Source organism: Eutrema salsugineum, unplaced genomic scaffold, assembly GCF_000478725.1.
Source record: "Eutrema salsugineum unplaced genomic scaffold, Eutsalg1_0 scaffold_3, whole genome shotgun sequence".
Classification (NCBI taxonomy): domain Eukaryota; kingdom Viridiplantae; phylum Streptophyta; class Magnoliopsida; order Brassicales; family Brassicaceae; genus Eutrema; species Eutrema salsugineum.
The window spans coordinates 16,390,260-16,406,035 of NW_006256756.1; the positions used below are offsets into that span (position 1 = coordinate 16,390,260).

The window sequence follows — 15,776 nt, forward strand, 5'->3', positions numbered from 1 at the left end:
GACACAAACAGGATAAGTCGGTGGAACTCCTCCATCAGCATGTCGTGTTGGTCGCCTGCTTTTAGTTTTAACTGAAGATCAAAAGTAGTAGCTGGCAAAGTTTGACGTCTCTTCATTAATGCTCTGTGCAACAATAGAACCACTCTTGCAAATTTTTTTACCTTCTTCTTTAAGTGGAACATATATCGTTTAAAAAGATACATCCATCAATACTTAACTAGCCCTCCAAGTGATACCTCCCTAGGGAGATGAATAGGAAAATATTTTATAATATCAAAAAAAGCCGGTGGAAATATTTTCTCAAGACTGCAAGGATATCGGGTATCTTTTCCTCCAGATTCTGGATACCGTCTACTGTAAGTGATATCGTGCACAGATGTCCGAAAAACACACTGATACCTGCATAATAGACACAAAAGTAAGATAATTATGATATGTACATACATGAACAATTAATTATAAATGAATATACTAGTAATTAAGTTTATCTGCAATAGCTCCATCAATGTTTTTCAATGTTTTTAGGTAGAAGACCAGCAAAGTCAAATTGAAGGAGGCGTTACATAAAAACGTCCCAATCATGACTCTACATTCCAAAAAACTTTTCTTCTCCACTATCAACACAATTACGTAAATTAGACGCATATCCATCAGGGAATTTGACATTTTCCTTAATCCAGTTAAAAAACTCTTTTTTTTTGGAAAGCGCATCTAATGGGAAAGCAGGGGGCAACGATTTGTCATTTACCATTACGTCCAGGTCCTTACAGAAACAAATATCTGGTAATTAAGTCTAATCTTGCCTTCAGATTATCTTTCGTCTTCCCTTGCACATTAAGTACAGTGTTCATGATGTTGTCAAAAAATTTTTTCTCAATGTGCATCACATCTGGATTATGCCGAAGTAGATGATCCTTCCAATATGGAAAATCCTAGAAAATACATTTTTTGTGCTAATTGTGGTTCTCTCCACACCCTTGCACAAGAACATGACCATTACCACCACAAGAAACCGTCTTGTCCGCACCAAAATCCGTAGCCTCTGGAGGTAGAGCATCAAAAAGTTTATTGTTTTTTCCTAAAAAATGTCGTGCTCTATCGATATTGATAATCAGGGGGTAGAAATCGTCAATGACAATTGATATATTCATAAATTGCATCATTTAATGTACATATTTAAGTCCAAATTCTGTCTCATTTGCATACATTTTAGGTCTTTAGGTATTGTTTTAGGACTTAGGAGATGCATTAGGTCTCAATGAGTCTTTGCATGGTTTGGAGTGTTAAACAGGTGTTTTGGAGCCTATTTGAAATGGAGTTGAAATGATCAAAAATGGTGAAAAGGAGCAATTTTGGGTTTCTCGGCAAAATGATGTACTGATGGCCCAAGATTCTCGGCCAAAATCCTTCCCGCGGGTAGCTTTCTCGGCCAAAAACACGTACCGCGGTCAAGTCTCTCAGCCAAAATTCCCGGGTGCAGCTACATTTCGGAAATCGCGTCACCGGAAGATCTTGCCGACCGATTCAGCTTATAGAGTATTCAGAAAAGTTGGAGATACTTGAGTCAAGAACCCAGGAAAGGTTGAATCAGGGCATTTGGAGCACTGAGCTGAAAGATACGGTCACCGGAAGACAGACCTCTCTCGCATCCATTCCGGAGCAATCCGATACTCTTGAATGATCGCCTGTCCGGGGAACCTTCCGCTTCGATTCAGTTGTCAGGGGCTTCATCAAAGTTTGAGAGGGTTAGATCACGGTTCCATAGCAAGTGGAATCAGCTTGAGCAGAAGGTTAAGCTCGGCGGAAGAAACTCCTGTCTCGCTGCCGTTTTGGACCAAACCGATGAGCTCCGAAGAATACGAAGGACGGTGCACTTCCAGGCCGATTCAGTTTCCAGAGCCTTCATGAGAATCAGAGACATTTGAGTTCTCTTTCCAGAACGTCCACGAGTATTCAATTCTGAGCTATGAGCAGGAAGATACGGTCTCCGGAATGGACACATGTCTAGACGCCTCTCTCTGATCGTGTAAATGCACTGAAAAGATGAGCCCTACAGGAAGCCTTCCATTACCCAAGCACCAAAGCTTCCTTCACAAAAGTTGGAGATATATGAGTCCTCTGTCCTCTGCAACCGGAATCACTCAATTCGGACAAGTATCTTAGAAGTTACACTCTCCGGAATGCGAAGTGGTCCAAGCTGCTCTGAATGTTGCGAGAAAGCCTTGCGACTTGGTTAACTCGCAGGCCTGAAGACAAATGCCTGAAAATTGATGCTGCGAGTTGAGAAGTGCGGGTAAGCTATCAATGGATGAGGTCTGAGGCTCCCGAGCAGGAAAATTGCTAAGTCCACAATACTGCGACTTGGGCATGCTACCTGGGAGACACTGGAACCAAGCCGCATGATCATTCGCAATTTACTCCGACTTGAGCCTGCGATCTGGGACTACGGATGACCAAGTCGCACATGTACATTCCCCAGAAACCGCCTTGGTCCTGCGATTTGAAGAAGAAGAAGATTAAGCCGCAGCAAGACTCGCAAAACACTCCTACTTGGGCGTGCGGCTAAGACAAAGCGATTTAAGTCTCACAAGACAAGTTCTTCATCTACTGCGACTTGGGCATGCTACCTGGGAGACACTGGACCAACCCGCAGGATTTCCACTTTACCCACTAAAGCCGGGTCAGGACTCGGTTTGTTCCGGGCTGACCCGGTTCATTAGCTCTTAGTATATATAGCTTTTTGGAGAAAAACCCTAGACATCTTATCTTCTCTCTTAGTTTCTCTCTAGTTTTCTTTCCTTTTTAGTGTAAAAACGTTTTTGATTAAGAGATATCTGAAGGATTTGATCATTCCAAGTCTGTTTCCTATCATCTCATCATCTCATTTCTGCTTCTAATCATGATTAACATCATCTCTTGCAAAAGATTAGATGTGTTCTTCATGATTAGTGAGTAGTCATCTTTTAAACTTCTAGGTGTGTAGATTAGGGTGCTTAGATGTTTGATTTGTGATGTTTACGGTCTAGATTCTCATTTCATTTCCTTAGTTAGCTGCTCCTAATGCCAGATTTCTTTAGGAAAGTGAAATCTGGGTTCATAGGCATTTCATGCACCAAAAGTGTTTGATGAAATGCCTAAATGAAAGGTAACTAAGGGTTTATGCATTAATGCCATGGGAATGTTTATTAATTGCATAAATGACATATTAGAAATGATTCTTAATGCTCATTAGTTCATATTTCACAAATGGGAATTTGGTTTGAAAGTGGATTAGTGTAGAGATTAATGCCTTCATGAGAGGATTAGTCTAGATTAGAGTTCTAAGTTGAAATATTTGAGATCATGTGATTGCTTGCTATGTCTTTCTGTGTAAGATTCAGTCTTCTTGGTTGAGAGATTGTTTGGTCACTTATTAGGCTTGATGCATTATGCTTGTTGATTGCTTGATTATATCTAATGGTTGTTAGACTTGATTAAGTGATTAGCAAAGGGATTATTGTCATGGGAATGAATTAATCTGATTAAGAAGCCTAGACTAAAGAGTAGTAAGTGTTGCATTATGTTCTTAGCATCATGAATTGATATCTAAAGCACCCTAACCAATGATCACATCTAGAGGTTTAGCTTTTATCATTTGCTTAATCACCATCATCTTGTTTTGTTTGCTTGCTTAGTTCATTAATCATAGCTTGTTTGTTTCTTGTTTTATGCTTTCTTGTGCTGGTTTCACCAAACTCATCTTTTATTCAGCTTGACTTAAGAACTTGTCACATAAACTAGAGCCTAACTACCACACATATGGATTGATACCCTTTGTACTACAAGTGACATAAGGGATTGATAACCCTTCTTAAGGCCTTAAAAACCTTAGTTATCAACAATCAAACCAAGAAGTCTTTCGTCTGTATCGTAATTAGAATGCATCTGTGTTATCTTGACAGTACGGACATGTTAATCTTCCATGAGTATCGAGATAGCATACTGTAATGCTGGAAAATCACTTGTCGTCCACACATAAGTACCATTCGCATTACAAAATTCTGTTGTATAAACATCAAACGATTCAACGCCATATTTCCATAACAACTACAACTTATAAATTAGTGGCTGCAAGAAAATATCAAGGGATTTCTTGGGGTGCTCTGGTTCAGGGACGAGAATCGTGAGGAACAAAAACTCTCGTTTCATACACAAATTAGGTGGCAAATTATTTGGTGTGACAATTACAGATCACAAATAATATTATCTTCCATGCTTACCAAAAGGGTTGCATCCGTTCGTAGATAATCCAAGGTAGATGTTCCTCCGCTCATACGCAAAACAAGCTCTTGAAAATGTTTTCACGCTTCTGCATCTGAAGGATACCCAATATCTCCCTGTGAGTTATGTAGTTCATGCTATCTCATTGGTGTTGTTGTTCTCTCGGATTGATATTATCTTTTAAACATCTCCGTTAATGACAAATACCACATCTTTTTATGTGGAACATGTATTCTGCCACTTGTTTCCTGATACTTACAATTGTCGATGCAAACACATATCATTTCATACGGTAATCCAAACCTGCCTGCAAGTTTCTGAACCTCGTAGTATGAAGCTGATGAGATATTATGTTCAGGTAAAATATCTTTCACAACATCAGCTATTACATCCATACAATCCTCCACCAAATTAAAATCTACATTTGTAGTCTTCAACTTGCTTGCAATTGATAAAGACGATATACCCTCTCTACATTCTCCATATAAAAATTGCTTAACTAAATCTAACATATCAAAAAATTTAAGAGCTTCTAAATTATGTTTTTTTTATTCTAGTACTACCATGAACATACAATGCTATGTTTTTTCGAAACGCATCATTCTCCATTCGAACAATACTACTTACATTTGTATCATTCACCATCTATCATCGGAAAAAAGGGAGCAGGTTCACGGATATACTCATCTTTGATGTTCCCAAACTCATCTGTATAATATAAAGAAAAAAATATGAATTTAATTAACTACCAAATGACACATCAGTTTTTTTTTTTAAAGTTTAGATTAAATTTCTCACATAAATCAAGAGTTTTTGTCTTTGGATATTGGAGGATCAAACATAATCTCTGAAAATGACCAGTGCACACGCGTATTTCGTTTATTCAAGATTGATATAATCAAAACATTACAACTCAGAATTAGATCTTTTTTTGAAATAGATAGTAAAAAATTACCTTCGTATCAAAACATGTCCCAAAATTTCATTACACCAAAAGCAACTTTCCCACGTTGAACATGTTTGCATAAAGAATCAAAATACTCAACGTGTTTACCCCATGCCACATAATTGATGTCAAGATACCTAGATCTGATAAGCAAAATCAAAATCAAAATCAACGAGTATTTTTAAACACGACAAACTTATATATAAGAATTTACTCGAAATCTTTAATGTAAAGTTCAAAAAACTATATGCGTTGGTGCTGTATGTTCTGGATGCTATCCCGTCCTCTATTTCCAGCTTGCTAATTTTAACAATATCTTTGATCAAGTCAAGTATCGTACAAAAAATTATATCATATGGTAAGATAAGATATTGGACAGCATTAAAATGATATATCCAACAATTTAGAAAATGATCCGTCAAGAAAAATCTTCTATGGTGAATGTGACATCCCGATCCCGCCCTCTCTATAGGGACCAGATGCAAACCGGCGATATCAATCCTAACGCTCTCCAACCGCTCCTCCCAATGAGCCCAATGCCCTCTCTAGGCTCGTGGGCCTAACATCTTCTTTCTAGACTCATTGGTCCAACGCCCTCTCTAGGCTTGTTGGTTCACCAACTGTCTGACGGTCGGGAGTCGTTAGTCCGGAAAACTTGTAAGACTTGTCTACTGTCCCTGCAATCACCACATGATCTTTCCCCGTGCTTTGTCCTTACTCGCATGGTACTGCAGAGTACTTCCCGGTAGGTCACCCATCCTGAGATTACTCCAGCATCAGCACGCTTAACTCTGGAGTTCTCTCAGCACACTTGACCGGAAAAGATAAGTGCACTTTGTTGACATAGGTAGCCAAATCAATTCTTATAAGCCTTTCCATATACCGGAAATGGGGATGTTACAATTTTCCCCGAGTTCCAAGGAATTCGTCCCGAATTCTCCCTCTACTCACAGAGTGCTCGCGCACCAGGATCGTTCACCCTAGACGGTGTGAGGCCACATGACTCCACACACGTGGTCGGGTGTCGTCTCTGATACCACTTGTGACATCCTGATCCCGCCCTCCCTATGGAGGCCAGACGCAGACCGGCGATATCAATCCTAACGCTCCCCAACCGCTCCTCCCAATGAGCCTAACGCCCTCTCTAGGCTCGTGGGCCCAACATCCTCCCTCTAGGCCCATTGGCCCAACGCCCTCTCTAGGCCCGTTGGTCCACCACTGTCCGACGGTCGGGAGTCGTTAGTCCGAAAAGCTTGTAAGATTTGTCTACTGTCCCTGCAATCACCACATGATCTTTCTCCGTGCTTTGTCCTCACTCGCATGGTACCACAGAGTACTTCCCGGTAGGTCACCCATCCTGAGATTACTCAGGCATCAGCACGCTTAATTCTGGAGTTCTCTCAGCACACTTGACCGGAAAAGATAAATGCATTTTGTTGACATAGATAGCCAAATCAATTCTTATAAGCCTTTCCATATACCGGAAATCAAGATGTTACAGTGAAAATGAATACTATTAGTCCTCTGATTTTGGAGATGTCTAATGGACAAAAATATTTCCATCGATATATTCATATAGATGTGTAAGTTATTATATGTCAACTTTGATAATCCCGCTTGCGAGGTAACACTAAAACCACCAATAAATTACCATTCGCATTCACTTATAAGATTCTCGTTACGGTCTAACAAACGATTCAGAATCGATGCATCGATTCTATAACCATGATTCCATTAATCAAATATAAATCGATGGCATCCAACAAAATTAAGAATTTTTTTTTAAAAATGGCTTACATGTTTAAAATGATCTTTCAATGCCATGAACACCAAGGTTTTTGTTGGATCCTTTTATAATTTGCACACATATGCAACATCACTTAGAGGATCTATCTAAATCATTAATCATCAGAAAAAGAGCCATTTTGGAAAGAAAGCAAATAGACGAAGATGGAGACTCAAATCCTAAAAAAAAATCACTTTGCTCTAAACAGAAAAAAAAACAAGGTGTATAGTCATTAATAAATGGTTCTATCAACAAGTAGATGACACAAGTTCAAAGTAAATTGCAACGGGACAATAACTAACAACCATCAAACTTCAAACTGAATCCATCTCTGGACCAATAACCCATTTAATAAGACATTTTGAAAAGAAAAAAACAACTGTTGTCGACAAAATTTTAATTTGATTCGTCCTTTTAGGTTTAAGAAATAGTTATAAATTAGTCTCAATACATAATATCCTTTTGTTATGTTTGTAATTTAAACTTAAATATTCATTCCGTAAAAAATAATAATATTCTAATTAGATCAGAGTAAATATTAATGGAAGCCCTTTTAGCATATTGGTTAATGTGTTTCATTAATGTTTTTACATTAGGAGATCTTAAGTTTCGAATCCCGAAAGCTGTAATTTATTATTAATTTACAGATTAATAGAAACAAACTTACATGAGGCTTTCAACGTGGTACATGAAGATCCGCTTGGCATGAATACAAGCGGGAGACTTATTCGTTGTAAAATTATCGATGTAATAGTTCTCATATATATATATATGAACGTTTTTCTCTCTTCTTGTGCTGCCACCTCAGCAGCCACATTTGCAAAAAAAAAATTCTAAAAAAAAACGAGAATCCAACTTCAGCCCACAACCAATTATGTCTCTTCCACTAATACCATTGGGCTTTCAATGGGCCGCGGGAACAATTTAGTAAGCCCGCCATCTCTGTTTATCTTCATTGATAACCCTATTTTCGGTTAAGTCATCATACATTTTAGGTTCGCCGTTTCAGAAAAAAACACAGAATAAGCTTCCACTTATAAGTCATCGGAAGCCATTAAAGACTACCGGAGATGGAGGAGATGAATTGACCTCAGATGGCTTTTAATTTTTCCATCAATTACAGCATACTTTTCACGAATTTCAAATAAACGGTGCACACACGGACCATTATCTCTATATATGGGTCCCTCTCAAGGTAAGCTTCCATCACATTCATCAGTTCCTGCCTTTTAAACACACTCCACAATCTGCTTGACATGGAAGCACCCTACGTTCCATTTGCTCTGCTGAAATCTGGCCGTATTAACCAGCGTTTAGTTGCTAGGTTGCTCTGCTTCTGGACTACTTGCAACATCAAAAAAGGTGGTCAACTCATGGGCGTCGACCTCCTCCTCCTTGACGAGAAGGTATTCTGCCAGTAACCTGCAAATCCCAAACAGGTTATCTCATTTCCCATAAACCTAACTATGACTTAAAATTTTTTGCCTATAGTCTACACTGATGCAGGGCTCCATACATGTTCACCATCTTCCTGTTTTTCAGTCATAGTTGGTTGAAGGATCATTGTATGCTATCAGTGGGTTCGAAGTCACAAGGAGCACCAACCGATTCAAGCTGACAGATTTCCATCTGTCCATTCGCTTCACCGTTGATACTTCCATAGTTCGTGTGGAACAGTCGTTGTGCAACATACCCACCGAACACTTCTGATTTTGGTCCTACGACCAACTCTTGGCCCTACGACCAACTCTTGGCCGTTGGCAACACCAACAATGAGCTTCCTGGTATGGCACCAACACTCTCCCTTCAAACTGCCTCTATACATTTCTTTTTCAAAATACTCTAATACATTCCTTCACCCTATGATCACAATCTCTGCACTTTAAAAAAACGCAGACATTATTGGAGAAGTCAACTCAACAAAATCTTATCACAATGAAGCAACAGAGGGCGTTCAGAGAATGCTGATCCACCTTCGTCTTGAAAGGTACCGATGAGTCTTGGTCACATCACTTCACCATTTAAACATTGCCTCAGCCATCCCAAATAATACTTAATATCCATCACGATTTCCCTGCAGCGGAGAGAACGTCCGAGTGAGTGCTTTTGATGACCACGCTAACTTTCTACACAAGTTATTCAGCGAGAAAGAGGCAGGGACATGTATCATGTTGGCCACCAATATGAATCCCAAGTTTTTCGGAGGTTCCCGTACCACTACCTCTATAGAATAGATTTTCATTATATTTCTCATGAATACATTATCTTACTATGTATTAATTTTCAGGCGATCTTTATCTGAATGCCACAACTGGTTCGAAGTTCTACTTTGACGGCAAGGTCGACGCAACCAAATCGTACCTGGACCGGTAAGATTTGAACCTTAATGTCCATACGTTACACCAACGTCTACTAAAAAAGCTAACACAAAGTTCGTAATTCTACGATAAAAATAAAACCAGCGTCAGCTCTAAAGATTCAGGCAATCTCCCCACTGAAAAATGCCATGGCGTCCAGAAGATTGAACATGTATCCATTGCAGAACTGAATGAATTTTTGTTCACATCTGACCTCCAGGTTAACCTTAATTTCCCTCCTTAATTTCCCCACTATACACACCAAAGGATATGCTTATACATCCCTAACAGGATCTCTTTAAGTGTAGGAGGCTGAATTTCTGTGTACCGGTAAAGTTGTCGAGATCCAGCCTACAAAAGGGTGTAACATATCCTGTTCGAAATGTGCAAAGAAGATGACCAAAACCAAGACTACCCTGGGCTGCAACAACTGCTACTCCCCTGATGCAGTTGGTGATGTCAAGTAATACCTTTCTCTAAACTAGACCATCCATTCACCTGATTTTGGAAAACCGGCACACTGGTTAACTTATTCATTTCACGACAATTAACAACTAACATTTGTCAACTCCCATGTTATCAGATACCGGGTGGAAATAGTCGTCGACGATGGGAGTGTAACGTCTGTTTTTGTTGCATTCGACAAGGATATGGTTGATAACACCGGATTTTGACCATTTTTATTGATCACTTGAATGTCTTTTAAAGGTATTTTTACTCCATTTACAAAGTTTTCAAAGGATTTCTATGTTTTCGGATTTTATAAGATTTTTCAGGTAATTTGGGATAAAGGGACACAAATTGGAACAAAAAGACTCTTTTGGATAAATGCAGACCGTCAGAACTCTCATGGAGAGGCGAGGACCTTCTCACACCCTCAAAATTGGACAACTTTTAGAAGAATCAACCAGCTTTCAAATGCACTTGGTTTGGAGACATTCCAACGGTTGGATCTCAAGATATTCCATTTGCCCCGGAGACACTTGAAGACGGCCAGCAAGTCATGCGACCGCGGCCACCAGCCTATTCCACACGGTCACAAGCTTCACGGCTGCGGCCAAGCCTCTGTTTCCTGCGGTCACGTTACTCTCGACCGCGGCCGGCCAACTCCGATTTAAAGCCCATATTTCTGAAGCCCAAAGTCATTTCTCAGCCTCAATTCCGGAACCCTAGAGACCATGGAGTATTGAAGACTATAAATACTCGTCATTTAGGTCGTTTTTAGAGAAAACCTTCATACTTTTAGAAAAGCCCTTTTCTTTAGCCGTTTTATGCGATTTTTAGAGAAGATTGTTCAACTCTGAGTTCTTCATTTGAAAAGCTTTCTTTCTTCTCTTTTCTTTACTGTTTTTGATTACTTTTATTAAAACCAATGATGATGTCGACCCAGCCATGTCTGAGTAGATCCCGAGTTGAGCTTAGGGTTCTCGAAAAGGGCTCTCATAATCGATTAAGACATATAGGTTAATATATCTGGGATTTTAACTTTGTTCTCTGTTTATTCTCGTTCTTATTGCATGTATGCTTGATTGATCACCTCGTATCTGATCTAGATAGTTAGTGTTGCGAAAGTTTTCATTAAGTATCAGACCTAGAATGAAACAGGCGATATTTCCGTAGGAGTGGAAACCTACTTGCGGCGAAATTGTGAGTAGTGACGAGTCCTATGCAGTTCTTGCGTTCTCTCCCTTCCAGGACCAGAGTGGAAACCTACTTGTCAGGGTTGCGAGAAACAGTTGGTAATGATCACTACAGTGACGTAGTCATACCGCCATACTCTAGCTCTAGAACCCTATATTTCGATACCCGTCAATCCCATTCTATAATCCCTAGTGTTAAAACCGATTATGATCCCTGTAGAGTTCCAAAAAGCTCAGCGGTTTTAGCCATAGTTTACAAACCAACCAATTTTTACTTGTTCATTTAGATCTGCATTTTATTTGCTTTAGTTTGATATTCTGCTTGTTTCATTTGCTTTCATTCGATTTTCTACTTGCTCTTTAGGATATATTTATTTGCTTTCTTTAATTTTAGTTTAATCCGTGACAAACAACCAACCCCTAAAACCAATATAGTCTAGACATAAAGTTAGAAACCGTAGAAGAATACCAGGCACACAAATCTCTGTGGATTCGATCCCTAAGTACTACAATTGATTAGCTGTGCACTTGCGGCTTTCATTTGTTTTTATTAAGGGTAAAACTTGTTTCCTCACGCAGTTGACACGCATCAAGTTTTTGGCGCCATTTCCGGGTATTTGTTTCGCTGCCTTTGTTATTTTTCTTGTTCTAATTTCTGTTTTAGACACCTGATCTTTCTTTTAAAGTTTGCTGAGTTATCTATCCCTTCTTTTGTTTTTCTCTGATTGCATGAATACCAGGCGCAAACCTGTAGAAAACATTCCAATTCTAGATGAGATAGACAGACACGAAAGAGAACTTTGAAGACTTAGACGAACGCAAGGAATGGCCAACGAAGACCAGCCTGGAGATCCTGTTAACCGAGCTTTAAACATGGGCCAAGATGGATCCGAACATGGAGAAAATGAAGAGAACGATCACAGAGAAGGTGATCATGCTCGACAAGATGGAGAAGAGGATGAGGTTCCTCCAAGAAACCATCAAAACCGCGAGAGAGAAGAACGTGAAGACCTTGATGCACCTATCAATGCAGCCGATGGTGACAACCAAGAGATGCAGCCGAATGGACGCGTTAACCGCCCTGTTCAGCAAGCAAATCAACACCGAAGACAAGCCAGGAACCATCACATAGCTGATTTCGATGCACCTACTCAAAATTTTCATAACCGATCTGCAATTCAAGTACCATTTCCGAACCAGAATGAGTTTGAAGTCAAGCCTCAAATCATCTCTTTGGTGAAACAAAACCAATTCCATGGAGTTCCTTCTGAACATCCAATGGACCATATCGAGCTCTTTGAAGAAATCTGCAGCATGATGAAGACAAACCAAGTTCCATCAGACTATTTAAACGGGTAAGTTGGAAGAATGTAAAACTGCTTTCCTAAACCACTTCGATACTAAGGCAAGGTCGAACTTGCTGAGAACCAAGATCTCAAGTTTTCAGTAAGGACCGACTGAACCTTTCTATGAAGCCTGGGAACGTTTTAAGGAGTATGAACGTGACTGCCCTCAACCATGAATTTCCCGGATCAAGCCTGCTGAGCACATTTTACCGAGGTTTGCAACCAAAATACAAACTTTTGCTTGATACAGCTAGCAATGGAGATTTTGGACAAAAGACGATAGCACAAGGAAGAGCCCTCATCGAAAATCTGGCTTAAGCCAATAGCAATGATTGTCCTGAATACAATCGCTCGACAAAGCAAACCGGAACAGACAACAAAGAGATAACCGAGTTGAAGAACATGATGAGCCAGCTTTTGAAAAGCAACAATATGATAACACCGTATTTTGACCACTTTTATGGATCATTTTGAAATACTTTTTCTATGTTTTTAATTGCTTTTAAGTATTTTTATCACGTTTTTCTAGTATTTGTAGTCCCAAGACTCTTTTCAAGTAACTTAGGGAAAAGCTTAACAAAATGGATAGAAAACCAGATTTCAGCTCAGAGTCAAACCGTCAGAAGTTCACCCCTGATTGAAGGCCTTCTCACCGTCTGATCCAGCTCAAATTTGGAGACCTTAAAGATGGAAGTATCAACTTTCCAGTGCACTTTACAGATTGGCAATCTAACGGTTCAATCAAAAGATACGCGAAGAGCAAGATGTCCCGTAAACTAGCCGGCAAGCACTTCCACCCGCGGCCAACAAGCAATTTCCCGTAGTCAGGAGCATCCCGACCGCGGCAAACAACTCATTCCCCGCGGTCACACTTGTCCCGACCGCGGCAAGCCAACTCCAAGCACAAAAAGCCCATTTCTGAAGCCCACATTCGGAAAAACCCTAAGTGACGTCCAGAGAGGTCTTGAACACTATAAATACATGTCTTAGGAACCCTAAAAATCGTGTAACGTAATATCATCTATCATTACTTCATACTTTTATTGTTTTTGCCTTAGCTTTTAGGGAGAGAGAGATTTGTTCTCTTGAACCCTTGTTCTTTCTTTTTCAATTTCGGTTTCTATTCTACTTCTCAATACTATGCTTTTGATTTCGTTTATTATGTCTGAGTAGTTCTATTGTTGGGATTAAGGGATTTTCGATGGGGATTTATATGTTCGATGAGGATTCCATGAGCTTTTGAGCCGAATCTTAGAACTTTTTCTTCTGAATTCGTTTTACTGCATGAGAGTAGCGTCATGAACTACAATGTGATCCAGATGCTTGGTGACACGAAAGTGTTCATCAGGTATCAGATCTAGTTTGGGAGAGCAAAACAAACATAGGAGTGGAAACCTACCTATGGGCGATTTGTGAATTAGGACGAGTCTTAAACATAATGCATCTCTTCTCTTCCAGGGCCAGAGTGGAAACCTACTGGTCAGGGTTGAGAGAGATAGTTGTCTATGATCACGACAGTGGCGTATTCATACGTCCGTGACTCCAGTTCGAAAAGTTTAAGCTAAGATCTTACAAAATTTCCTCTCTAGCAATGTTTTGAATCGTTCGTACCCCTGAGAAAACTTCCCTGAACCCCAACGCTTTCTTCTCCATTGATTTACAGCGATTTTCTTTAAGCTTTAGTTCAATATTGTCTTTCCTTTTTAGTTCATTTTCATTTAAGCATTAGAATATCCGTTTTTTTATTTTTAGTTATTTTCGTTAAGTTTAGTTATTACGCCATTTAATTTCCGTATTCTCTTTTAAGATTTCGTTTTTAGTTTTTAAACACACTACCAAACCCCCACTAAACCGTTTTTGTTCTAGACTTCCTTACTTTAACTTATTTCAAAGGCTTTTTGCAGCAAAAGATCCTCCTTCCCTGTGGATTTGATCCCTAAGTACTACAATTGATCAGCTGTGCACTTGCGGCTATTGATTTCAATTAGGGTAAAACTTGACAACCCTCGACACAACCACATCCAACCACCATCAAGTTTTTGGCGCCGTTGCCGGGGAAATGCACGCGTTTTCTTTTCTGCAAAACCCCGAGAAAGGTTAGTAAATCGACTCTAGAACCCCTTTCTGCAACTTTCCATTTTTCGGTTATTTTGTTTCCATTTCAGAAGATATGGATCCTATAAATCAAAATATACACTATGAAGAAGGTTTCTATAACACTCCTCAAGCCACCAGACGCAGAGAGAAGCATCTACGCGATCTCTACGAAAAAACTCAAAGCGAAGACAACAGAACGTTCCAGAAGGAGCCCTACGCACCTCAAATGGCAAACCCTAGATACTCTATGTATCGCCTACCTCACCAAGTTCTCCAGCAAGATGAGAACGTCCAGCTCAGCAACAGACTGAGTCAGCTCGAAGGCGTGATCAGACAGTTCATGGAAGCTCAAGCAACCGCAACAACTGCTCTAAACGAAAGGATTGATGGGATATCGAAACTTTTCAATGAAAAAATCGATAACCTAGCCTCACAAGTCAATTCAATAGAAGCACATGCAACCAAGGATGCAGCTATGATTGCTAACAGGTTCAACAGCATGGAGGAAGAGCAAGCAAAGCACAACTATGAGCTTCGCAACACCAAAAACAAAGTCATGGACCTGGATTTCAAACTCGATGACATGGACAAAGCCCTAAACGAAGCTAAGAACGAGTCTTATGACTTTACAGCCAAAGTTTCAGAGAAGGTTTACAAAGTCATCGACAATACCGAAGAGCTTAACTCAACCATGGACAAAGTAGTCTATGCTCTTGATGAAGTTAAAGAAAAGGTTGAGGAGATCATGCAAGGACTTGGAGAGCAGATTCCAGCAACCAAAACTAAAGACTCAAGTCCAGAGAGGAAGTACATCGAGCCAGAAGACCCAGGAGACAATTCAGGAAGCAAAGGAGGAAGCAACAGCAGCAGAGCAGCTCGGAGGCAAACTCCCGCGGTCGCGTTGGCTCCGACCGCGGCCAACAGGCGCTCCCCCACGGTCGTGATGGGTCTGCCTGCGGCCCATGGTCGCTTCCCCGCGTTCGCGTCACCTGCAGTCAAGACCAACCGTAAAAACGTTCCAAAACAGTTCCGTTCAGCTCATACAAGCATCTGTACGTCTGGTACACCTCCTGGGATGACTAAACCACTTCAACAACAACTGGTTTGCTCCATAAGCACCCAAAGATCTGAAGAAGAGGAAAAGTCATGGCCTTGCAACATGGCTTTGTCTTGTGAAGATGAGTATGAAGAGCAATACTCTGAAGATGAAGAGTATGGGTTGTTTGTAGAAGATCCAAACGCAGGATATTCCTCAGAAGACGACTAAGGAGAAATTCAATGGATCACCAACAACATCAGTAGAGAGAAGCTAATAGAGTTCAACAACGTAGTCAGGTCATTCCC

The 15,776-nt window shown here is 40.1% G+C and overlaps 1 protein-coding gene and 1 non-coding gene across 2 annotated transcripts; one reads left to right on the forward strand and one right to left on the reverse strand.

Annotated features, from left to right (window-relative positions):
• The first annotated feature begins 8,248 nt into the window (after positions 1-8,248).
• On the forward strand, positions 8,249-10,023 carry LOC112085488. The gene is made up of 8 exons (XM_024154705.1): positions 8,249-8,398; positions 8,656-8,776; positions 8,889-8,979; positions 9,073-9,197; positions 9,280-9,361; positions 9,455-9,569; positions 9,658-9,812; positions 9,933-10,023. The coding sequence occupies exons 1-8, from the start codon at positions 8,249-8,251 to the stop codon at positions 10,021-10,023; spliced, it is 930 nt and encodes a 309-aa protein (XP_024010473.1).
• A 2,381-nt stretch (positions 10,024-12,404) lies between these two features.
• LOC112085842 lies at positions 12,405-12,514 on the reverse strand. The gene has a single exon (XR_002899130.1). It is a non-coding gene; the product is annotated as a small nucleolar RNA R71 (small nucleolar RNA).
• Positions 12,515-15,776: the final 3,262 nt, after the last annotated feature.